This window comes from Gymnoscopelus braueri (genome assembly GCF_963280865.1).
Source record: "Gymnoscopelus braueri genome assembly, chromosome: 21".
Taxonomy (NCBI): Eukaryota; Metazoa; Chordata; class Actinopteri; order Myctophiformes; family Myctophidae; genus Gymnoscopelus; species Gymnoscopelus braueri.
This window is the reverse complement of record NC_137623.1, coordinates 19,381,119-19,407,096: the sequence shown is the minus strand read 5'-3', so window position 1 is coordinate 19,407,096 and position 25,978 is coordinate 19,381,119. Positions and strand designations below refer to the sequence as shown.

Sequence of the window (25,978 nt, the reverse complement as noted above, 5' to 3'; positions counted from 1 at the left end):
ATACTGGCAACCAGGTGAAAGAGGCTTTAAAAAGCTTGTGATGATGAAATATTTATCCCCCTTTCTTTATCCTCCACAAAGAGGCTTATATCTCCTCACCCTGTGCTTTTATATCCACACTTCTCTTTTCTTTATTTATTTCTACCTGATTTGAATGTAAAATGATGATTTTAGTGACATTGTTTGCTGCTGTTCTACATACTGGCAACAAGGTGAAGGATCGAGGCTTTTACCTTTGCTTTTATACGAAATATCCGAGATTTTATGGAAGATGCTTCTGAACATGTTGCTAGTTTGACCACTTCAAATGCTCTAATCTTAAAATAATAACGGAAAATAGCCGATCTACAAGCGTCTGTGACGCATTGAGAGCTTGTAGATCGGCTATTTTCACTGCACATTATGCTTCCATAGAAGACATGCTGACTTCTATGGAATCCAAATGACTGAAATCAGTCGTAGCGACTGAGAACTTTAATCTATGTAGGTGGTTACGATCAGTATTTCCGGGGCCATGCAACTCAACTGAGACTGATGGTATTTGAGCAGTGTGTGTGTGTGTGTGTGTGTGTGTGTGTGTGTGTGTGTGTGTGTGTGTGTGTGTGTGTGTGTGTGTGTGTGTGTGTGTGTGTGTGTGTGTGTGTGTGTGTGTGTGTGTGTGTGTGTGTGTGTGTGTGTGTGTGCGTCTGCATGAGAAACTAGTGTATGCGGTTACAATGACCTGAATTGCTGCTGACCACAAATCCCACGGCTGTCCTTGGTGACTCTCAACAGTCTCTCTCTCTCTCATATCCTCTTTAGTGTGTCAATGACTGCATGTCAATAACAACCTCTAACCAACCTTCCATTGTATTATGGACATAACATCACAACAACAAATAGTTATTTTCTCTACATTTCTGCCATGAAGAAGTGATGGTTTTTTTAACCACACTGTGCATCATGCCAAAATAAAATAAATGTAGTGAAAATAGCAGATCTACAAGCTTGTACAAGTGTAGTCAGTGATATCACCAAGAGGTGCAGATTGCTACAGTAGCACCCTGATAAGGACACACAATGACAAAAATATGTGTGTGTGTGTGTGTGTGTGTGTGTGTGTGTGTGTGTGTGTGTGTGTGTGTGTGTGTGTGTGTGTGTGTGTGTGTGTGTGTGTGTGTGTGTGTGTGTGTGTGTGTGTGTGTGGGTGTGTGTGTGTGTGTGTGTGTGTGTGCATGGGTGTATATTTCAACATTTTGTCTTTAGAAGAGGAGCGGGTGTGTTACAGTTACTAATATGAAACCATGTTCAGTTAATAGTTAAATAAATACTTACATGACAAACTCCTGTTCATCCTCAGCTTGGAAATGATATGTCCGGTTATCTGCAGGGGGGGGGGGGGGAGAAGACAAAGCGTTTCAGGAGTCATTTAACCTCTGGACTCTCACTGTAATGACATCTGTCAGTGTTGTCACAATGGCCTGTCTTCCACACGGTGTCACAAGTGGGTCAGAGGGCAACTGCCTTACTGTGGTAAACCAACCCCCTCCTTCCATTTTACTCCTGAGGCGCATCAGTTTCCATCGTGCTAACAATCTTTACATTAACCAAGCACTTCAGCGTGCTGTGAAGGGTGTGCAGTCTCAGTGTGTATTTGTGCCTCGATGTGTGTGTGTGTGTGTGTGTGTGTGTGTGTGTGTGTGTGTGTGTGTGTGTGTGTGTGTGTGTGTGTGTGTGTGTGTGTGTGTGTGTCTTACGAGAGATGAGATCAAAGCACTTCCGGTCCTCAGAGCAGGGCTTCACCTGGCATGTGAGAAGGTTGAGTTTGACCGGCTGCCTGTTGGACTGAACGCACAAACACAAACACACAAAATCGTTATTTACAAAAACATGCCTATACTCTCAAAATGTCTCAAAATTCACTGATTGTAAATGACATGTCTTACAAGCACAAAGACTAAAGTCTAATTTATACAACGGTGTTGCTCACCACAAATAACAGATGTTCAAGCTAACAACGCAATGCAATGGATGACGCTAATAGGCTGGTTGTGTTTTTATTTCTCCTTATGCATATAAAGTAGGTAAGAAGCAGGTCAAAGGTTATCAAGTAAGGAGTTGTATTTGGGAAATTATTTGTAATTAATTCTACTGAAGCTTTTTTTTTGTTGTTGAAAAAAAAACAAAAAAACATATGCCCGATGAAGGTCCAAGCAACCGAAACATTGTATCCATATTAAAGTTTTTTTGGCTGTAAGTGTGGACACAGTGGATTTTTTTTATTTTTTTGCTCTTCTCTTTTTTTCATTTGACCAAATGGTTTAATGTTTCCCTCGTCTAACACACAAATCATTTAAAACATTTGAACCAACACTTGACAAAATTCATAAACATGAGATGAGAAATGACAATGAAGAGACTAGAGGTGCTAGAGTCCACCGGCAACATATTGACCAGCACTGGCTAGTCATATAGTGCACTGGTTATCAACCTGTGGGTCGGGACCCCAACCATGGGAGGGGTCCCCAGTTCAAATATGATTATTTTGGGGGTCCTCAGTTCAAATATGATTATTTTGGGGGTCCCCAGTTCAAATATGATGATTTTCGGGGGTCCCCGGTTCAAATATGATTATTTTTGGGGGTCACGGCCTGAAAAGGTTGAGAACCACTGATATAGTGGACCCAGTTGGCTCATGTAGACTGGGCATTAGCCCGTGTCCGGGCAGCAGGGATGTTAGGGCAGCATGCTAATGAAATGCTAACAGTCTGTGATGAGCCCTGGGGCTTGGGCTGTCAGGCTGGGCGGGATGCCATGTCCACCAGAGTCCCCTGGAGCTCAGCTGCCACAAGGGCTGAAAAGAAAGAAACTTGGGAGTGGCGACAAACTGCCTCCAAACTATTCAGAGAGAACGATTAGAATTCCTCATGTTTTCTGCTGGGACAAAAGCTGGCAGATAGGCTAAATAAAAGATTCATGTTTGTTGTGTCGTAGCGAAAGGGACTCCCTACTCTCAGAAAACACATCTCCAGAGCTTCCCCTGACAGACAGTAATTGTGTCATAAATAACCCCAAAGCTTCCAAACAGAAGCAAAAGGAAAAATTTGAAAGAATGATCCACTCAACCACATCAGTCATTTTCTTTGTGCTCTTTCTACAGCGTTTTTCTTCCAATTACGTTGACATCCGGCAGTGACTGGTTGTCTCTTTGTAGATTTGCCTCCTTAGCACCTGTGCTATACCAAGCTAACCAGCTTAAAAGGAAGACTTCACCCATTTTCAACCTATCTTCATATAATTGGTCCTCACTAATGCTCATGATAAAATAGTACCATTTCTTTCTACTCTGTGTCTCATAGGAGGGCTGTGGACACTTCAGAAACCTGACATCATCATTAGGCAGTTTATTTTTGTTTCTTTATTTGGAATTTTATTAACACGAGAACAATGACTTCCATTATAGCATGCTAACCTTCCAGATTCTAGAGATGTTAGAGACAGTTTTTGGACAGTTGATTAAGCTTTTGCTTAACTATAGATAAGATATATGAAAATTACATTTGGAGACGGGCACAAACATTCGTAAATTTGAACATTCATGCCCATCCCCAGTATCTATGACATTTGGGCATGGTTTCAGCCCGATCTGACTGCCATTGACTGCCATTATGAAATTACCGGTAAGTTAAATATAAAAAAAAAAAGTAAACATATGTGGAGGGAAAAAATCCATTGAGGTACTGTAATTCCTTGACCCACTGGCAGCGCTCAAGAAATTTGGCACTGATCAGTCGATGCAAGATTAGCCCCGGACAGTCAGACCCATTGTGGTTGCTGTCGGACAGAAACCACTCATCTCCATTTAAAAAAAAAAAAAATGAAAAACTTCATCATACTACAGTGTCACACAAAAGTAGCAAAAATAGCTGATCTACAACTCATCGTGATGCGATATGTTTTGCGGTTGTAGATCTGCTATTTTTTTAATTAAAATCCTGAAAAGTAACAGTTTTGGACATATGAGAATTCCACTCGACAGTGACGACGTACTGTAGATCTACTGTACAGAGCCACTCAGTAAAAAAAACAAAGAGCAGTTGTTCCTTTAATTCCCACCCAGCAGTGAGTGTTAATGGTTCCAGTGAAGCTGCCCAGTGGAACACTGTGCATGTATTTGGCAGCTCTCAGGTGTGAATGTGTGTTATACAACAGGTAGTTCTGTCTCTGTCAGACCCCATGTATTTCAGGATAACAGAGAGATAACACTCGCAGAAAGGTTGTTACTTTAACTAAGAGCTAAATGCCCCACAATATGAATACATTTTTTAATGTTTATTTTATTTTATGGTGACTGTTGTATTATCACAATATTACACCCGAGGGTGGCTTTACCGTGATTATTGGCTCTCGTGTGATATTGATTAAACAATACAATATGAATGTGAATCAGGACATTGCTGCAAAGAAGACTGAACTGATCACAGACTGAACTGATCCGTGTTTTAAATGGACTCTCCTTTACATGCATTTCATGACTCTTAATTTATTATGCAGATTAGTTATACATTATGCACTTTACGTGCCTCCTAACCCTCCTCTCTTCTCCTTTATGCTCTATTTATCTCCATCTATCATTTAACCGCATTGATGGGCCTGCACGATTAAGAAGTTCACCCATGCTACTTGCAATGTGATAATGTTACGATAAAGACTGATTGATGATTGATTGAGAAGTATCCGTGGTCTGTCAAATATCCATGGATAAATAAAAGATAAACAACTCCACTCCAGGGTGCAATGCAATGAATGAAACAATGTCTGGTGCAGAGATGTAATGCCTGCAAAATCTACAGTATAGAATTGAGTGAATCCCCTCGTATTCAGGGATGAGTCATACAGGCTCAGCAGGGAGAAGGGGGGGAGAGGGGAGGGGGGCTCGTTGCCATGACAACCCATCTATGTCAATTCCAGTCTGCCAACCTCCAGATTGAGAATGCTCATCACACAGCCCCTCCCCTCCCCTCGCCACACCATGCTCTCCTCACTTTGATCCACACAGCCAGCCAGTAGTGGGGGTGAGGGAGTTCTTTTGTGTGTACGACTGAACGTGTAAGTGTGTGTGTGTGTGTGTGTGTGTGTGTGTGTGTGTGTGTGTGTGTGTGTGTGTGTGTGTGTGTGTGTGTGTGTGTGTGTGTGTGTGTGTGTGTGTGTGTGTGTGTGTGTGTGTGTGTGTGTGTGTGTGTGTGTGTGTGTGTCTGTCTGTCTTATGTGTGTGCGTGCACGTCCACGCGTCCGTGTGTGCACGCATGCGTGTGTTGCATGTGTATATAGGTCTGTATGTGCGTGTGTGTGCTCATGTTGGTACAAACAAACGTACGGGTATTTACGTGTAAGAGCGACGCGTGCACGTGTGTGTGCACATACGGTACTGTATGCAAGATGCAAGTGTGCGTGTGCGTGTGCGTGTGCCTCTCTCCACTGTGATCTCTAGTACTCACCGTGCCGTGGGCGATGGTGAGCATTCCTGCTTTCACTGAGCACTGTCTCCTCTGCCACACCTTCCTCAGCCTGTGGGATGAACAGCACCATCAACATCCAGGGACAGACACACAGCACAGCTTGTCTGCATTAGAGCTGGGATCGGGCCGAATGTTTCTGTCCGAACCCGTCCCTAGACCGATTGTGTGGTGCCCGAGTCCGACTCGAACTCGATTAATATGCGTCCGACCGACAAAATATTTTTTGTAGACATTTCGTTACACTGACACACAAACGTGTTAATGTTACAGCATAACTGTTTACACCGATTGAACTTGAGTGGACTTGAAAATGATCATGAAAAGGCATCGTTTTTGGTAGATTGTTACAGATTATACATTCTGTTATCATAATCACATTTCAGTCGTCTTACCATCGATGATTGCCAACGCAGACTATTCATCATGAGTAGCCTGTCTTAATGTGCAATTTGTGAAACACTGTTAAAGGAGCCCCATCACACTAGCGCTGATTCTTAAATAATTAACACAATATGTAAAATGATGATGTTCTAGTAATATTGTTCCTGCTGTTCTACATACTGGCAACCAGGTGAAGAAATCGTAGATAGAGGCTTTAACCTTTGCTTTTATATGAAATATTCGAGACTGTGATTTTATGGAAGATGCTTCTGAACATATTGCCAGTTTGACCACTTCAAATGCTCCGATCTTAAAATAATCACAGAAAATAGTCTATAACATGCTTCCATAGAAGACATGCATGGCTTTTATGGAATTCAAATGACTGAAATCAGTCGTGGCGACTGAGAACTTTAATCCATGCTTCTTTAATTCTGAGAAAACTGTCCTTCTGTGTGTCTGTATCCATTTTTCTCCTCGTGGATTGTCCAATCGATCGGAAATTGCACACAGGCATTGAGCATTGGCATAGGCAGGGACTGACAATTCTGAGTTTCCTACATTTCCAAATTTAAGCTGTTTATTTAAAAGAATTGCAAGTCTGCATGTAGTTGGGGCACGCGCATTCCACGGGTATAGAAATTCTGGTATAGACCAGATTTTCTGAATCAGATTATTTTAAAATGTCACATTTAGATGATGGGGTTAGAGGTTACAGATTTAAAGTGTATAGGGCTTGACTAAAATCATATTAAATTTTATATTGCTGTGGGAGATTAACCAATATGGCGTCGCCGCGGTGGCTTCCCTTTTATGTCATCATCAATCCACAGTTCCATTATAGATCAGTGGTTTAATCCCAAAAGTAATATCCAGATTACTTGACTGCATGAATGGGGCATTACAGCGTACCGCATTCAGTTCAAGGTAGCTCTCCACCGCACCGACGGCGGAAAGTGTTGGAAAGCGCCTGTTGCCGAGAATCTGCTGTTGAATGGACAGTGGATACACTGTTGCGTCGGTCGCAATTGTCGTAGGGAAGCGTTGCAAGCCTTTCGACCGCCGGATAGCAGCGGTTTGTTGTTGAAAAAGACATCAAGCCATAGGCTATAGCTCTCAGGTGCATTCAGCAACTTTTTTTTCACACCTCCCAACCGACTGATTTCCCGACTTCATTCGACTGCCAGTCTATTGTAGTCTGTTTGGTGGAGAGCTAATACCTTATCACGTGTTCATAACTCACCCATCACTCTTCTTCATCAGATAGCCTTTCTTCTCACAGCCAAACTCCTTGTTTCCCTGCAGCTGGTGCATGCTATAGCCACCCTGCTTACTCTGAGAGTCCTGCTCACACACACACACACGCACACACACACACACACACACACACACACACACACAATATGCCAATCTTATACTCATATTGCAAACAGCATAGATCTTTTAAAGGCATGCAAACACAAACGCACACACACACACACACACACACGCACGCCCACACACACACAAACACACACAAACAAACAAACACATGTGCACACACTAGGCGCACACATGTTCAAGAAACCCTTCTGTTCAAGCCAGGACACAGGATCTCTTGTTGAAAGCTAAATTGAACACGCAACTATAAAGAGAGATGAGAAACCCTACACAGCATGCTTTTTGCAACATGTCAAACATTTCAAGAGGGGCCAGGGGGTGGATGGTGGGGGGCGGGAGGTGTCAAACCACTCTAGTTATCGTCAAGCAGAACAGGATGCTAGCATGCTAAACATGCAGCGGCACTTACTCTTCTAGACTTGATTCCAGACAAGCAGAAAGCAGAGAGGGGAGATAGAGGGGACACGTGTAAGAGGTCTAACTCAGGTGCAGGTGGTGGATTGTGACAAGAGAGGGTCTACCTGTGTGTGTGTGTGTGTGTGTGTGTGTGTGTGTGTGTGTGTGTGTGTGTGTGTGTGTGTGTGTGTGTGTGTGTGTGTGTGTGTGTGGGGGGGGGGGGGGTATACAGGAAGAGTGGGCACTTCAATGTAAAATTGGCATTTTATATTAACAAGACAATTAAGGTCTAATATTTCTATAATTGCTACAAAACCTGTATATCCACTAATGATGGGCATAAAGACGTCTGATAATGACGTACCGTGCATTTTCAAATCATGTATACTTTCTTTTCATTACTTAAATGGATATTTCACTTTCAAAAAACTTTGGGTCATTTTATCTTCTACTCAGGCTTTTGTGAGTCCCCCAGACAGTTTTTAAGTTGCTTGATTCAGTACTTAGATATTTGATATTCATTTTATCAGACACGTCCCCCCTTCCTATACAAACCCATTATAACTTCAAATTAAATTTGTAACAAACAGGTTCTTGTGACTCACCCTGCACTCCTAATAAGCGAGGGGAGCGTGTTTTTTTGATCAAATACAATAAAGAAATTAAAAATGGTCTGGGGTGTTCACAAAAGCCTGAGTAGACGATAAAATGACCCAACGTTTCTTTTAAAGTGAAATATTCCTTTAAGACCATTTTCAAATATCAGATTTTGTAACGTTTAGGACACAATTTTACATTGAGGTGCCTGTGTGTGTGTGTGTGTGTGTGTGTGTGTGTGTGTGTGTGTGTGTGTGTGTGTGTGTGTGTGTGTGTGTGTGTGTGTGGTACTTGTCGGTCTGTCTGCCTACTGAAACCAGTGTTCTATTTGTGTCTAAAACTCAAGTGCTCATTGAGGGTGTGATTAACAAGACAACAACCTAGAAAATAAAGCTGTTAAATATAATTGAATAACTGTGTCAAAATGCGAGGCAGGGCAGAGGACGGCAGAACAAAGTGTGAGTTGTAGTGTTCAGGCCACAGGGGTGTGTTTTTACAGTGTTTATATCATTCTGTGCTAACATGCCTTTAAAAATTTGTTCCACCCCTCTTCTTAGCGACTTTTTCTTTGTTTCAAAATCCAGGGTTATTTTTGATTGTTGATAAATAGGGTTTTAAATGAAAAATAACATTTGAAGCAATCTTAAATAGTAACGGTGCTTTGACTGTGTACTGTCTGTTTTTACATAATGGTTTTCTTTTGGGCCTGGTCTGTTAGGATTTGTCCTGTCGTATATGTGTCTGTCTCTCTGATGGTGGGCAGCCAGTGGCTTAAAGGGTAGAGAGCCAGCCTGGGAAGCAGAAAGTCCCAGGTTCGATTCCCGTCCGCGGCAATGTGGGAGGTGTCCCCCCGCACGCTCAAGTCTGGCCACTTGGGCAACAATCAGCTGGGAGAAGCTGAAAACTTAATTTCTCCCACAGGGACAAACGGTTTTATTGTGTTGTTGTGTTTTTTATCCTCTCTTTCTTTCGTCTGGTTTTTCCAATGATATTATTTACTAATATTTACTTCCATTATGTATTTTCTTTCTTCATTATTATTATTTTTCTTGTCTTTTGTACTAGGCGATCGGTGAGAGGGAGGTGGGGAGGTTTCAAATAAAGAAAATTGAAGTACGATTATGCATTAATTGCACAATATTTGATCATGTACGTGGCCAGTTTTGACTGTCTGTCCTCTGTCTGTTTGGTCCTCATGTGCTGTATGTGCTTTCCTCCTTTTTGGACCTGATACAGTATGACTCACATTGGGCATGTCACCCACAGCTTGTAAGTTTTGGCCTAACCAACGTGGCACGGCTCTGCTCTGCCCTCCTACCTCCTTCTGGTCCAGCTGGAGGGAGGACTTGATGAGATCTCGGAGGGCCGTCAACTGCTTCTTCTCCTCGTCCTGAGTCTGTTTGATCTGAGGACGGCCAAAAACACAGGAGGGTTTTCAGTCCGGCTGAAAAGCGCCTCGCCCCCAAGATCTATCAAAACTCGAGGCCCAGTTAACCCATTCGATCCGGGAACGGAATCTGTGTCATTTTAGATTTGAGCTATAACCATTATTTTATACTTTGGCTATTCAAAAACAGCAGACATACAAGCTCATAGCTCATGAGCTTGTAGATCAGCTATTTTTGAAAAATCTTTGTGCAAATATATATATATATATATTTTAAAGCAAACATTGTAACACAAGTCTTTGCTTCTGGGGGTCCCTGGAACAAAATATTTGACAAATGTTTGCTTAAAAATATATATATACAAAGATTTTTGCACACATTTTCACGATTTTTCAAAAAATAGCAGATCTACAAGCTCATAGCACGGCACTCGGTGCCACGCTATGAGCTTGTAGATCTGCTTTTTTTGAAAAGCCAAAGAAATCTAAAATGTCAAAGATGCGTGCCCGGATTTAATGGGTTAAGCTCACTATGGTCCGAGGCTAAGACCACTGGGGATTCAGTTGTATTTTTTTTAAGTATATACCACTAGAACATTACTTCATTTCTCAATGAAAGCCTTTGCATACATACCACAGTTTAGAGACATAATAACATAAATGCATGTGCTCCTGTTCATCCATCCATCCACCCACGCACAACACACTCAGCAGAGTTACACACAATCTGCCCTAAATCCTGATTTATACTTAAGTTTCTTGCTGGTGTTGCGTGCCGTAAATAGCAGACATAAAAGCTCACAACATATCACATTTGTGACGCGTTGCGAGCTTGTAGATCTGCTATTTACTGAGCACGACACCGGCACGCAAATACTACGCATAACTGAGGCTTTACGCGGCCGAATCCACTCCACAAAAAATAAAAGCAGGCGTCAGAATAAACAACAGAATGAGATGAAGAGAATGTCTTGACTTGGAGGTTATTTACGTTGTAGAGATCAGCTGCCAGCTTCTCAATGTACTGTTTGAGCTTATCTGCCGTCTTCAAGCCGTCTTGGAAGAAACTGAAAGAAGACAAAGAGAGGGAATATGAGAGAAGAACCCACTGACATTATCTGTCCTTTCAAAGGGCGGACGGACAGAGATGTTTCGGTGGTCCCTGTCCTCCACAAAGGGACCTCCGCTCCCTGTGTGGAGGACATTATGGTTGGTCATAAGGTAAAGTAAGAGGGGGGACAGAAACTAGGGTTGGGATCCGGAACAAGATCCAGCCTTGAGGAACCCGGAACTCGGTTCCATCACATTTGGAACAGTTTACGGAACCAGGTTTTTAGTCACACTGTCAGAGCTGGTATGTGGACTTCATGTCTGCTATACAATTACATTACCGGTGGTTCACAAACTTTTACATTTCAAGGACCGCCCATAACTCTGACAGTGTACACATGGAACAAATGAATGGGTCCATTTGGAACCCCCTATAGGAATCATTAAAGGGAACCGTTAAGGAATCGGACCGGAATCATTTAAGGAACCAGAATCAATAAAATCCTAAAGGATACCAACCCTAGACAGAATGATAAATAATAATACTAGTGGTGCAGCTTATGTTTAATGTATGGCCACGCTCTCTCTCTCTCTCTCCCCCCCCTGGTGCCTTTGGATCTTGGCAAAGACATTTGGACTGCTGGCTGCTGCATCAGATTTGTAGAGCTGCTGCTTAGCACATCCTGCTATCCATTATGGATCTGGACTGTGGCACATACGCACCTCCATTGCAGCCTGTCACCCACAAATCTCCCTGTAATGATCTCTCTCTCTCCCTCTCTATCACCTCTCTGTTCCCGCTTCCCATTTCTGCCCTTTTTCCTTGCTTATTTATCTATCTATCAGGGACAGTGCACATTAATCAACATGTCAGTTTTCACATCCATGTAAATGAGACAGAGTTAGCCAAAAGCTAATTTTCATCTGTAGTCCCTACACAAGTGGTGATATAGCTATCCATACAAAAACAGACATCAATACAATACAAGACAAGTAGACATAGTACAGGAGACAGAACAATTACAGTAAAGAGAAAAACATACAGACAGTTTTGTTTGTGTTCAGATGTAAACATGAGTTACTCAACCAATCAGATATGGACCAGTTAATTTATCTGCTGCTAGTTGTTTGTTTTCAGCATGTATATAAAGAACTGTGTCATCAGCATACATTTGTATGGAGACAGTTGGACAGACAGAAGGCAGCTCATTAATATACAAACTGAACAAAATAGGGCCCAGTAAATTGATCCCTGAGGAACTCCAATATTACAGTTAAGATATGTCGACAGAATATTACCAATACGAACACTTTGCTTCCTATTTGTTAAATATGAATTCATCCATTTGACTGCTTCAGTGGAAAAATTTAAAAAGGAGAGTTTTGACAGGAGTACCTGATGGTCTACAGTGTCAAAAGCCTGTTTGAGATCCAGAAATACTGCACCCACTATATCACCTTCATCTAACCTTGACTTTACACTTTCGAGAAAGTAACAGTTTGCCGTTTCTGTTGAATGGTTGGAGCGAAAACCGAATTGCAGTGGGTACAAAGGAGTGTGGCCTGTGTTCAAATGAGCTTTATCCCCACCTCCCCCACACACACTCTTGGAACCTCCATTACTCTGCCCAACCCTCCTTCATCCTAATCAGTCCAGTGCTCTGTGGCTGTAAGTGAGGTCATGATGTCCTTGTAACACGTGTGTCAGCCTGTATGTACGAGCCAAGTCATATTTATTGCGATTAAAGTCATGCTGTTCCCTAATAAAATGACATCATCTAGAGCAGTGGTTCTCAAACTTTTTCAAGTCGCGGACCCCCATCTGAAAATGTGTTCTGCCAGGAACCCCCAAAAGAGAAGCTTTTTACCCCTTTTCTCCCCAATTTATTCGTTATGCCAATTGCTTCGTCCCCTCACACATTTCTGTGTGGTCACTGCTGTCGTATCCTACTGGCTCACCTGCCAGTGAGGAGCCCCCGCCGGGAGGACGGAGAGCCTTTTACTCCTCCCGCCCAACACTCCCTGCTGACAGGTGCCGCCCCAGCCAGCTGTAGGAATACATGCAGAGACACCCTCCCCGCCCCCCCTCCCCCGAACACGGGCCAATTTATGTTCTCCACAAAGCCGGCTGCACCGCGGTGGATTCAAACACCGAGGTGGTGGGCAAATACTTTTACCACTGCGCCACCCGAGCGCGTATATCTGCTATTATAAAATATGGTTAAAGTGGTTAAAATTATTGTGATGCTATATTAACTACTTTTGCTGGGGACCCCCTGGTACCCCCTCAAGGACCCCTGGGGGTCCCCGGACCCCACTTTGAGAACCAATGATCTAGCGAGACAGTCCGTCAACCAAAACTCAAAACTGATGCTTCCTTCATCTGTTTTCCTCACTATCTTCTGGTGCTTCTATAGCCTGTCAGCGTCACAGCGCTTCTATCCGTCAAAGGGCCCGAGGTTGAGTCAATTACCAGGAAGCTGCATTGTTTTGGAACCCAGTGTTATGACAGGACCTAGCAACAGTAGAGAGAAGATTTGTCATTCTGTCATAGGGCCGGCGTCCTCGAGCCACGGCCTGCCGGCGGCACGCCCACAATTTACCCAGAAAACCCCACAGCTGTCAGAAGGCGTCTATGTTGATGATGGTGGAGCCATCATCAGTATTCATGAGGGGCTGCGTATGACCCCCGCATCCGCGAGATCTAATGGATCACGCAGATATGAGAGGGAAGACCTCCAAGATCTGATGGATCACGCAGATGAGAGACAATGGAGAGAGGAAATAGTACCAAAGAGGGAACGAGTGAGGAGAAAGAGAGAGAAATTAGAAAGAGACAGACAGAAGCAGAAAGAGACACAGACTCAACCCTACAACCCATCCCGCTCACTCAGATCAGCTAACACAGGGAAGCTGTCAGAACCTTCCCTAAAACATCCGGGACAACACTCCACACATGTCCCAGACTCAGCTCCCGTCTGGCTCCCAAACTGTGGAACAAACTCCTCATTGCAATTAAAACTGCAGACTCACTCGTCACTCCCAGTCCCAACCTTCCGCCGTAATCTGAAGACTCACCTCTTCAGACTCCACCTTAGCCTGTAGCACTTGCCTTAGCACTTGCCCTAGCCTTGACGACCATGCAGGCTTATGCAAAGGATAAAATGTAATTTAGATAGCATGTTATGTAGACATATGCCAGATCCAGATTGTAGACCTGGCATCCTATAGTTTGTATAGTTTCAATGTACAGATTATATATATTTTTTGATATTATACTGTTTAGACTGATGATAGGTTCTTGGTTTACCTATGATCCTAGATTACTAGTTCTATGCATTTTATGTATTACCTCGTGTTTACCTTGCTTACTGTAAATAGCTCTGGATTAAGATCGTCTGCTACATGGCTAAATTGTAAAATGGACACAGAGAGAAAGACAGGGGGAGACGGACGGATGGACAGACGGACAGATAGAGAGACAGAGCAAAGGGGACAGATACAGAGACTGAAAGAGAAAAAGCAAGAGACAGAAGGGGGGGAAGTGCACACACTGCATACACATGCAGTGCGACATCCCCTTTCACAGCCAATGCACATCAAAATATGGAGTGTTCCTTTATGAAAGAACACTCCAGAATTTGCCCTGTAGAGTCGTGTTTTTTTGGAAAAACAACAACACACAAAACCCTGTAGCTGTGATACATGTGATCTATGGGATGGCCCTAAACACATTAGGTGGTTAATGAGGCATATAATATGGATGAAGGGGGTACGTACTTGCACTGTGCGTGGTAATACTTTATGAGGTTCTGGAGGAGGTCCACCCCTTTCTTGGTCTTGATCTCGTTCACTTTGATCAGGTACTGCAAAAGAGAAGACAACGATGGAGAGGATTTAGTCAGCATTTTACCATCCAAAGTCTGTTTAAAAGGGTAACAAGCCTGACTTTATACTTGATTGCACGCCGGTGGCGCGCGACGGTAAGCTCACACGTCGCAGCGAGCTTATTAGATTTGTTCTTTTCAGCACACGACAACGGCACACAACCTTAGGGTGTGATGATTACCTGGTTCCAGATCTGAGGTCTGATGTTACCCCTCTTCAAAGGCTTTTTGTTTGAGATAGGTGATTCCACATTGTGGAAGTTATTGCACCTTTTCTTTTTTGTAGAGTTAGTTGATGGCACTTTACTAAGGTAAGTGGAGAACATAGAACCCGGGGAACATAAGGGAACATCTGTTTGCGCAAGATGCGCAAACAGATACAGTAAAAAACATTTTAATTCAATACAGTTACTCAATATATTAACAACAGCCTTCAGGAGACTTCCGGATTGGCGATGTATGTAGTGGAGAGACGACTGGTCATTGACTCATTGATTGATTTACCAACGAAATTCAAATGTCTGTGGAAAAATGTACGTGAAATCTAAAAAATTAATCCCAATAAATGGAAAACGGTCTTAGTTTGTGTACAATAATATGGCCAAAGCTGTGAACAGACAATGATGACAGCGGCTACGTCAACACATGTCCTTTAAGTCCTTTAAGCTGTGGTGATTTGCAAGGTTTTGTTGAAGACAGTCATGAACATTTTGATGGTGATAATCCCATCAGAGAGCATATCGTCTCTGTCGGGTGGAAAGACAGATTGAGTCAGGATTGTCTCGACACTGTGGGAGTGGAGATCAGACAGGCGAATGTAGTGATAGTCGTACAAAAAAACACTCAATCCCTGTCGCCTCGTTCTCAACACAATTTCAAATGAGTGATGAGGGCTTTGTTTTCATTTTGTTCACAAAAAAAACAACACAAAAAAGGAAAATGCTATAGGCCATGAGAGGAGTTGTTTTGGTGGCTGTGCATGTGCTTAAATCTGTCTGTCTGAAGATAGACAGACAGCGAACAGGGAACTCTCCAGATTAGATGAAACACATGCCAACCAACACCAGTGAATAAAAGGAGATAAACTTATAAACTGAGCTGGTCCCTTAACATGATGCCACTTTCTTATCTTCAGCTCTGGATTATTATTTATGTATTTATTTTTTAACAATCCCCTCCTGAGGTTTCAAACACCCTCATACAGTTCCCCTTGACTGCTTATCATGCACTAAAACTAAGTGTGTGTGTGTGTGTGTGTGTGTGTGTGTGTGTGTGTGTGTGTGTGTGTGTGTGTGTGTGTGTGTGTGTGTGTGTGTGTGTGTGTGTGTGTGTGTGTGTGTGCGCGTGTTCCCCTTTTGTCTGTGAGTGCTGCTCAGTGGGACAGGAGATTATCCACATTTTGTCTGTTGCCCTGTGTGGGTTTTAGAGTGTTGAGAGGCATGTTTCAGCTCTTTGTGTGCACCATGCAGTAAGGCTCACGGCACTGCCAGGGCCTAGTGGGCACAGAGAGACACACAGAGAGAGAGAAATAACAGAATAACACAGCCTGCTGAGCACTGCCTTTCCTCACAGCGTAGGATGAAAGAGTGAGATAAACGAGGAGAGAGCTTCCTCTAATCTGGTGGTTGAGAATGAGAGAGTGAGAGAGAGAGAGAGAGAGAGAGGATAAACAGTCAAATCTAGACCAGCAACTATCAATTATTTTTTAAGCGATTGTACTATCAACTCATTTTTTGAATAATTGAGAAGTCTGATTAGTCCGATTTAAAGACTCGTACATACTAAATCATATGTATTTTATGTTTATGTGTATACAGTATATTTAAATGATTATATTTAGATGTCACCAGTACTTAAGCCTAAAAATTATTACTAATAATTGGGGACATATAAAATATCCAATATACCATACATTTCCCCCATATTTTAGGGCAGCGGTGGCCTAAAGGTTAGAGGAGCGCACTTGTTGCCAAAAGGTTCCCGGTTCGATTCCTGGACCAACAGGAAAGATCTGGGTGGGGAAGTGAAAGGACACCACTCCCCCCAACACGGCTGAAGTGTTGGGGGGTGAAGTATCTGTCTATGTGCAGGGCGTTGCTACTAAATAAAGAACAAACAAAAAAAAGGTTTAATATAATGTACTGTCTTGGGTTAGGAACAAAGCTCTGCTCAAGTGAAGAGCAACTGAACATTTGAGTTTCTCCAGAAGCCCTTTAACATGGAAGAGAGACAGTCAATGATGTTAACTAAATGCTTGTGTTCATATCACACACCATATGCACTCCTCTCCTGTTACTTTCACCAGCAAAAAAATGATTTATAATCTACTAGTTCAATTAACTGTCGCAGCCCTAGTAAAATCACACACTTTCACGGTTAAAAAAACACTGCAGACTTGTGCAGAGAGGGAGAGACAGCAAGAGCGTGTGTGTGTGCGTGTGCGTGTGCGTGTGCGTGAGTGTGTGTGTGACAGGAATTAGGTTAAGGGGACTGAACAGAGGGTTCTACACAAATAACAGCAGCTCTACTGTTTCCAACAAATACAAGAACGCTCGCCCCAAAACACGCTCAACCCAGGTCAAATCCGTCGACCTCAGAACAGTCACCACCAGGTATTCCTAAATGTAACCTCAGTAAAACTATGACTAAACCTAACCTTCTTCCTAAACGTAACCTCAGCAAAACGATACCTAAACCTAACCTTATTCCTAAACGTAACCTCAGCAAAACGATACCTAAACCTAACCTTATTCCTAACCTTAACCTCAGTAAAACTATGCCTAAACCTAACCTTATTCCTAAACGTAACCTCAGTAAAACTATGCCTAAACCTAAATGTATTCCTAAACGTAACCTCAGTAAAACTATGGCTAAACCTAACCTTATTACTAAACTTAACCTCAGTAAAACTACCTAAAGCAAACCTTATTCCTAAACTTAACATCGGTAAAACTATGCCTAAACCTAACCTTATTCCTAAACGTAACCTCAGTAAAACTATGCCTAAACCTAACCTTATTCCTAAACTTAACCTCAGTAAAACTATGCCTAAACCTAACCTTATTCCTAAACTTAACCTCAGTAAAAGTATGCCTAACCCTTACCTTATTCCTAATCTTAAACTCATTAACACTATGCATAACCCTAAACTTATTCCTGACCTTAACCTCGCTAAAACAAATACAGGAATACAAGAACCGCTGGGGGTGAGCCGTCCACGGAAAGAATGGGGGCGTGTGCGTTTTGGGCCGAGCGTTCCGGTTGCCTTTCCAGCAGCCTTGTTGGATGTCAGTCTGGGAAAGGACAGTGAACACAGACCCCTTTATCATCAGAAAAATAAAACAATGGGCCGTCCACACCAAGCATGATAGCTATAACTATAAATAGGGCTGTCACCATCCAATAATCTAAATAAATAAATGTACTATGGCCAAAATAGGCCATATTTACCGGTAATCATTTTATACTTTCAAAAAGAAGTTTCAAATAGGGGAAATGGCTTGGACAGAAAAAACTGTAAAAGCAACAGTAACCCAACACCAGCAGTCTGTCTGATCTCACTGGGGTAGAAAACATTTCCTCAAATCATAAATAAACTAGTACTGTACAGTACATGATTGGAGCTCTGCGTGAGGCATTGAAGTGCATCAAATAAACCTCCGTTTATTTGACGTTAACAGGGAATGGAGGAGTATGCAGCATCAAACAAACATTCACCATTTAGAGTTTTTTTTTGCACTGCAAAGCAAATAGCGTTTTGCACTGCTTTTACGAGGCACATAGTACTATATTTTTACATTTTTATATTCAACGCTGACTCACCACACTTGTCTCCAAATAGAGCAGTACTACTGCCAAGGAGAGGTCATTCAGTGTCAAGATAAAACGGACACATTCAAAACCAAAACAACTTCACCAGACCAGCAGTGTCAATCAAGCGGAGATAAGCAATTTAGCTTTTGAACCCGCATCAATTAGTTATGAATAGTATTACTGTCTGTGTATGACTAATCAGCTGTATAATATGAGTCCCATCTGTCACGTACAGTAAACTGAATTCTCATTGACAATATTTTTTCAAAGTTAGAATCACTTTGACACATTATTCGTTTAAACTAGAGTTGTTCCGATACCGATCGGTATCGACGAGTATGCCAGTCTATGCCATTCCCATACCACGTCATTTATCACATGATATGTAATTTACAGTCATATTTGAATGCTTCAGTTGATGTTGCACGACTGTTTTATACTCTTACTGTACTATTTGCATTATCATTTTACTAACTTGTAGCTGCACATTAACAATTATTAGTGGATTTTTGATTTATTCCTAGATCAGTGGTTCTCAAACCTTTTAATTTCAAGGACCCCCCATTACTCTTAGGGACAGGTCGATTTTTAAAGAAGGGTACCCCTGGAGAAAATGTATGTGCCCTGATCTAAAATGCCATGACCCTCCCTTGGACTAAAAAAAAAGATCAATGACCCTCCCCAAGTGATTAAAAATATATATATTTTGGAGAGAAATGAAACAGACTCCAGTCACTTTCAGTTTAAAGCACTGCAGAGGGGAGGTGTTGTGTGTCAGCTGATGCTCGTTGACGCTCGTTAATGTGACATGCGTCAAAGCAGTTATGCCAGTCTGCACTCTCAAATAGGCCTACATCTAAGATTGTTTACATGGTATTATACTGTATCTGGTATTATAGTCATTATATTATTTTTTTGAGCTGTTGGAAATAACTAGGCTGCACTTGGTTCGTAAAGTCCAGATGACAAAAATATGAGTTTTGTGGAATATATAGTTATGCAGTGTTATATTATATTATATTATATTAGTTATATTAGTGTCTATCTGTCCTCTGAAACAATGGGTTTATAGTTAGTGAGAACTTCACTTCTCCCTTAAGCTTGCACAAATGTATTTATTTGTGTGTACAAAGCACTTTGTAATTGTTTTTTAAAGTGCTTTATAATTGTTATTTTAAACTAAAGATGATGGCCAATGTTGATGATACATGAGAAAAGAACATTAATAATGTATCATATCGATATCATATGCCCAACATCATGTATGTATCGTGAAATTAGTGTTATCTTGACACCCCTAACACCAGTTTTACACACGCACACAGCATAGTGTGTATTTAAGGGAGGTTTTAGGACATCAAGGTAAATACAGGCTTTTATTTGATCTATGATGACGCATCAATGTTGTCAGTTACTTGGAAGTCGGACATCCGACTCCGAGTCAGACATCCGACTTCCAAGTAACTGACAACATTGATGCGTCATCATACATCAAATAAAAGCCTGTATTTACCTTGATGTACTACAAAAACACACTTAAAAGAGGATATCTCTGTGTTGGCAATTGGTATAACGCATCTCTCTAATATGCCTAACACCTTTTGAGTGTTGCTTAATTGTTCAACCACCATCGTTACGACGCTGAATAGATTTGACTGGGTCGTTCACACTTGCTGTGCGTTGATGGCTTGTTAACGACCGTCATTGATTCTAAATAGACCAAGGTGTTACTAGATTTGAATCCTTTGTATCATTTGAAATAGAGAGGGGTCATTGACCACTGTTCTGCTGTACTAAAAATGTATATAAAAAACTGACTATTTTATCAATTCAAAATTGCATGACCCTCCCTTGGATTCAAAGTAAAATTAGCTGACCCTCCCTTGTATTAAAATTAGAAAGGCATGACTCTCCCCTATTTTCCTCCAGGGACCCCCTTCTGTAAATTTCGACTGGTCCCTAATTCCTTTGCCTACTCTGGAGGCGAGGAGGGAGGAGGCTAGCCTCGCGTAGCCAGACTATATCACTGTGTGGATATGAGTCTGGTGCTTCCATGAGGACGTTTTTTTTCCCAAGGGGTGGGATCAAAACAATGGCCCTCGACGCAATTGGTTAGACCTACAACCAACTACCAATTACAGTCTCCCATATTTGAATCCTGGGCCCTGATTGGTCACCCACGTCTTCTGGAGCAGGAAATGGATTCTCTATGGAGCGGTGCCAGACCCAAATCGCAGGGTGCAATTTTTTTTTACACTCGCAGATTCGTCTGGTCCCAGGCTAGGAGGAGGCCACTCAAAGAGAATTCAATCAACTACTGAGAGAAGGGACCAGTCCAATGATCCAGAGTCTGTCCACAAACACAACTCGCTACAATTTAAAGAAATGGGAGGCTCACACAACCTGTGAGTCACATGCAAAGGCACCAGATGTCCTTCCTCCCAAGAGCATACAAACTTTACCAGAATGAATAGAAACTTTTTTATTGTTTGATGTGGTTTGATGTGTTTTAAAAAAAAAATAATTATGTTTTCTTAGAGCGGTCCTCTTAAATCTGTGAGAAACATCATAAATCATACAATGATGTTTTCTAATAAAACTTGAACAGGTAACCTTCATATCAGTCTTTTAATCACCTATTAAAAAATTGTAGATCTTTTTTAGCTTTTTTTTAAAAAAGGTAGTTTTTGTCGAGTGACTCCACCGTGCATCGAACGTATCAATTTGGCCTTTTCCACAGCAGCCCCCCTTTGTGCTCTGCTGCTCAGCTCCAGGAGCTACAGTAAAGGGTCTAAACATGCCAATGCCAACCGTCTGATGCTGACCTCACACATCTGCAGCTGGAAGAGACGGCGTTCCTTCTCCATCTCCTCTGCGATCTCGGCCCCCGTGATCTCTGTGCGGATCATTCCATGCTGCTTGGCGTGCTCTCGCTTCTCCTTCTCGATCTTTGTACTGACGCAGAGGAGAGGACAGAGGTCAGAGGTCAGACTGAATCTCCTGCCAGCACGTACAGTAGCTCTGACCTGGACTATAATGTACACTCCATCATACCAAAAGGGTAAGAGGTAAATGTAATTTTCCCCATCTCTTTTGTACATATAGTGTTAGTATTTGTTGATGACATTGCATTATTGTATTAATTTTGTATACTTTGTTGATGAATTGAATACATAGGACCACAATGGAAACAAGTCCCCAGAACTGTTTTGTGTTATCCTTTTAGCCTTACTGTCTTACTGTACCACATGCTGTTTGCATCCCTGACAAAATAAATAATCAATCAATCAAACAAACTGTTTAATTCAACTCCTACACTGATTGATTGATTGATTTGAATTTATTTGGTGATAAAAAAATCTGAGTGTTCAAATTACTCTGAGAGTGTACAAACGGATCCTTACGGGTGCACTCTCACACTCTCAAGAGTTAAATGAACACTCAAAATGTTCCAAGTGTAAAGCGTGTGGAATTGTGCATGGCAGGGGAAGTCTGCATTATCACCGGTTACTAGATCCACTCATAAACTATAACGAACTGGGAACAATCCCAAACACGTACAGTCAGATGATGTAATGCAACTAGGACGACAACACTGACTGAAATACTTACAACTTGGCCTCGTAGTCTTTCCACGCTTTGTCAAAGGGCTTCTTTATGTCCTGCAGAGAAAAGGGAGCACACAGAAACATCAACAAACTGCACACACACACACACACACACACACGGGGGTCACTAGGGGGCCAGAGTCATAACGGTCCAGTCAAAGTCTACGCTCTGCATCTAATTTATGTCCGGGGAAGACCAGTAAATGGCCACGCCCCTCCTTGTTCCCCCCAGCCCCATGGGTTCATGACCCATTAATGTGCAGAGCTGTCTTCAAGCACGCCACAAGGACAGGCTATTACACTTTACAGTGAGATCTTTTAAACAGAGGCAGACCCCCAGACCCCCCCCTCCCCCCATCCTGTTTTTCTCTCTGTTACAGACGCTCAAACTACAAATCACAGACACACACACAAGTTGGAGGTAGATTAGAGATTTGCTGACATGTGCACACACCCCCCCACACACACACAATGCATACAGACGTCAAGGGATAAATGAAGAGATGTGCTGACACACACACACACACACACACACACACACACACACACACACACACACACACACACACACACACACACACACACACACACACACACACACACACACACACACACACACACACACACACACACACACACACACACACACACACACACACACACGTCAAGAGATGAATGGAGAGATGTGCTGAGTGGGCTTCTATTTCCCCTCCTCCCGTCTCATCCCATGGGGGGCCAGGAAGAGAGAGAGAAAGGGAGAGCGCACAGAGAGAGAGAATGAGAGAGAGGAGAGAGAGTATGAGAGCCTAGGGAGAGGAATGTTCTGTCCAGTCAATCTTACCCCTTTCACGCCTTTCAGGTCCCCCTTCAGCAGTGAGTCCAGGGTGAAGATGACATTATGGCTGAGGCTCTGGAGCTGATGGGGGGGAAACACAATAACACATTGCAGTCAAAACACAACAACACACTCTACACGAGGTAGCACAGAACTGTGTGTTGCAGTCCTAGTTTCATGACATTAAAGGACGACTTCAGCCATTTTCAACCCATCTTCAAATAATTGGTCCTCACTAATGCTCATGAAAAGAATAATGGTGCTATATTATAATGAACATTAGTGAGGACCAACTACATGAAGCAAATGGGTGAAGTTGTCCTTTAATAACTATCAAATTATTAAATTGAATATAATATTTCTTAATGAATATAATGACTATAGAAAATTATTATAGGAAATGGGACACATGAGACATTTTCTTTCATTCCAATACCAGTTGTGATGAAAACAGGAATTTATGTCAAATCCAAAATCCGGTAGGATTATAGATTAGCCTTGTTGAACATACAAACAAGAGCTTGGTGCAGCATCCAGCCCTCATAGTAACAGCACTGGTGGAGAAGGAATCCTTTAAGCAATGGAGCACTGGTGCATTAAGTGTTGCCTGTAGCCAGAGAGATGTTAACGGATACAGAGGATGCAGCCAACCAACCAGCAGCACTAATAAATGCAGTTCAGCAGCCTACATTGTGCAGACTATTATTAAGCCCTGATGTAGCTAGTAGCTCAGGTTGCCACCAGGCTCAGCAGCCCTAACAGTTAGGATCAGCGAGGTCATATACAACTGTGCTAAGCATTTAAATCCCTGTTCTCCACAGCCAAGTACATGCACACGCGTGCACGTGAACACACACACACACACAAGCGCGCAGAGCAGTGGTGAAGGAAATAAACAACACTTAATGGGCGCTAATGTGCTTCTTAAGTGCCTCTGCTGCATATGGCCAACGTCAGAATCAATCTCTCCCTCAGGCTGGCTAGCTGCCTGACTGCTTGCTGGTGGTGGTGTACTTTCATCAGAGCCTGAAGACCATCTCTCTTTCTCTCTCTCTCTCTAGATCTTCCTCATCTTCTCCCTCTACTAGATGACAACTAGGAGGAGTAATGGCTGATAAGTGGGCTGATAACACTAGAGGTTCTGCTATTCTGGAACCGGTCCTTGTGAGAAGAAATTATGCCGTGCCTAAAGCTGAAAAGCTTTAAAAAAAAAAAATTACATATTTTCAATTCACATCAACACTTTTTTCCCCAGTTGAATTTTTTTTTCGGGTCGAGCGAAAGGTTCGTGCGAAGTATAACCTATATAAATGAGTCTTCTTTGGTCAATGTGATGTTTACATTATTGACTTTTGCGCTGAAGTCAAATAACACGTGTCGGGGAAACCCAGGGCGCCAGGCTTCATTCGTCAATAATCGTTCACAGTGAACGCACACGCCATGGGCCCTCAGGGGCCACTGTTATTGAGGCTAAAAGAGATATTCAATAAAATACTCAAAATACCAGTTATTATTTTCACCACTGTAACAGGCAATTACTGTATGTGAACAACCTATATACAGTAGGCCAAGGGTTCCCTAACGTGTCAGTGCCGCGACCACCCAAAATAATAATATTTCAACTGGGGACCCCCACCCTGACAAGCACTTGGAATAGCAGATCTACAAGCTCACAAAGCCGCGCGCCGTGAGGCGTAGTGAGCTTGTAGATTGGCTATTTTCACATTGTTTGCCTCTTTCTTACGTGATATTTGACAATTTGGTATTAAAAAGGTCTTAAAAGTCCTTAAATTGTCACTTTAGAAAGGTGTGGATAGCCTGTAAACACAACACAACATACAGTATGTTGGTGTGTTTACTGCTGAGTGACAAAACAATGTTTCAAGCAGTAGTTCACCCAAAAAAATACATTTTTTTTTGTTTTTGTCACATTCCTAAACCAATAATCTGACACCGGTCATCAAATTATCGGTTTAGGAATGCAACAACAACAAAAAAATCTCATGAATTCAAGGCTTCATGTAATGGGGTGTGTAATTGATAGAAAATAAGCAATTTTTTGGGTGAACTACTCCTTTAAGCTAATCATCTGGGGACCCCCCAAAATACCGACCCCCAGTTTGGGAACCACTGCAATAGGCAGTGTGAACAGGTGGCCGATTTAAGGTTTTAGGACACACACACACACACACACACACACACACACACACACACACACACACACACACACACACACACACACACACACACACACACACACACACACACACACACACACACACACACACACACACACACACACACACACACACACACACACACACACACACACACACACACACACAGTTGCTGCTCGTGCCACTGAGAGTATTTATGGAGTCTAATCTCGCTGCCAGCCACACAGGAAGGAAGAGAAGGAGAGAGAGACCTAGAGAGAGAGAGAGACCGGGCTCTTCTTCCAACAACAATCACTCACAGTGGATTCAAACAGGACACACTACTCAACAGAACGGCCAGGGGGAAATCCACAGCAGCCAGATAAGACTCCTGTCTGAAAAAACAAGCCCAAGAAGAGGCTAAAAGCTGGACACATGCAGTGTAGTAGTCAGCTACACTGTCTGCCTACCATGGCTCTGACACGGCAGCCTGGTACCAGTGTTGCCATGTCTGCTTATTATAAGTATTATAAATTTATATATATAGTATGACTATTGGGTTGCGTTTTGTTTGGCTTGTTTTTAAAGTGTAGTTATTTGGGCTTGCTTCCAATTTCTTTGAATTATTGTTTAAACCAGTTCTCAAACATTTGCATGTCAAGGACGCCCAAATTCAAGTATTTCTCCGCATACGCCCATCTGAAAGAATGTTTCAAATATATTCCAAATATTTCACTTTTTCTTTTCGAAAAATATCTTTGAAAATAGCAGATCTATAAGCTCACAACTGTGACTTGACATGTGACGGCTATTTTCAAATAGCCAATGTATGTAGTATATAGGTTTAAACTTAAGTGCATGTAGCCTAGGCGCTTCTTTTGGGCTTGTTTGCATAGACCTGGCTGCTAATTTCTCTCACAAAATCTGGGAACAGTGCCTGGTACTAAGGCTGGGACGGATGGCCGTCAATCGTGCGACTGTCATCGAGAC

General features: G+C 42.3%; 1 protein-coding gene across 6 annotated transcripts in view; it reads right to left on the bottom strand.

Annotated features, from left to right (window-relative positions):
- asap1b (ArfGAP with SH3 domain, ankyrin repeat and PH domain 1b) overlaps positions 1-25,978 on the bottom strand; it is an 80,421-nt gene that overhangs the window by 26,041 nt on the left and 28,402 nt on the right. For 4 of the 6 annotated variants that reach the window (XM_080418429.1, XM_080418433.1, XM_080418431.1 and 1 more), the window contains 10 exons: positions 22,839-22,913; positions 22,002-22,051; positions 21,215-21,344; positions 14,470-14,555; positions 10,631-10,706; positions 9,499-9,657; positions 7,123-7,223; positions 5,478-5,547; positions 1,737-1,824; positions 1,315-1,363 (listed from right to left, as the gene is read on the bottom strand). In XM_080418429.1, the coding sequence (XP_080274555.1) occupies positions 1,315-1,363; positions 1,737-1,824; positions 5,478-5,547; positions 7,123-7,223; positions 9,499-9,657; positions 10,631-10,706; positions 14,470-14,555; positions 21,215-21,344; positions 22,002-22,051; positions 22,839-22,913 (884 nt within the window). The remainder of the gene's footprint in view (positions 1-1,314; positions 1,364-1,736; positions 1,825-5,477; positions 5,548-7,122; positions 7,224-9,498; positions 9,658-10,630; positions 10,707-14,469; positions 14,556-21,214; positions 21,345-22,001; positions 22,052-22,838; positions 22,914-25,978) is intronic. The other 2 variants (XM_080418432.1, XM_080418434.1) reach the window with 1 other exon arrangement.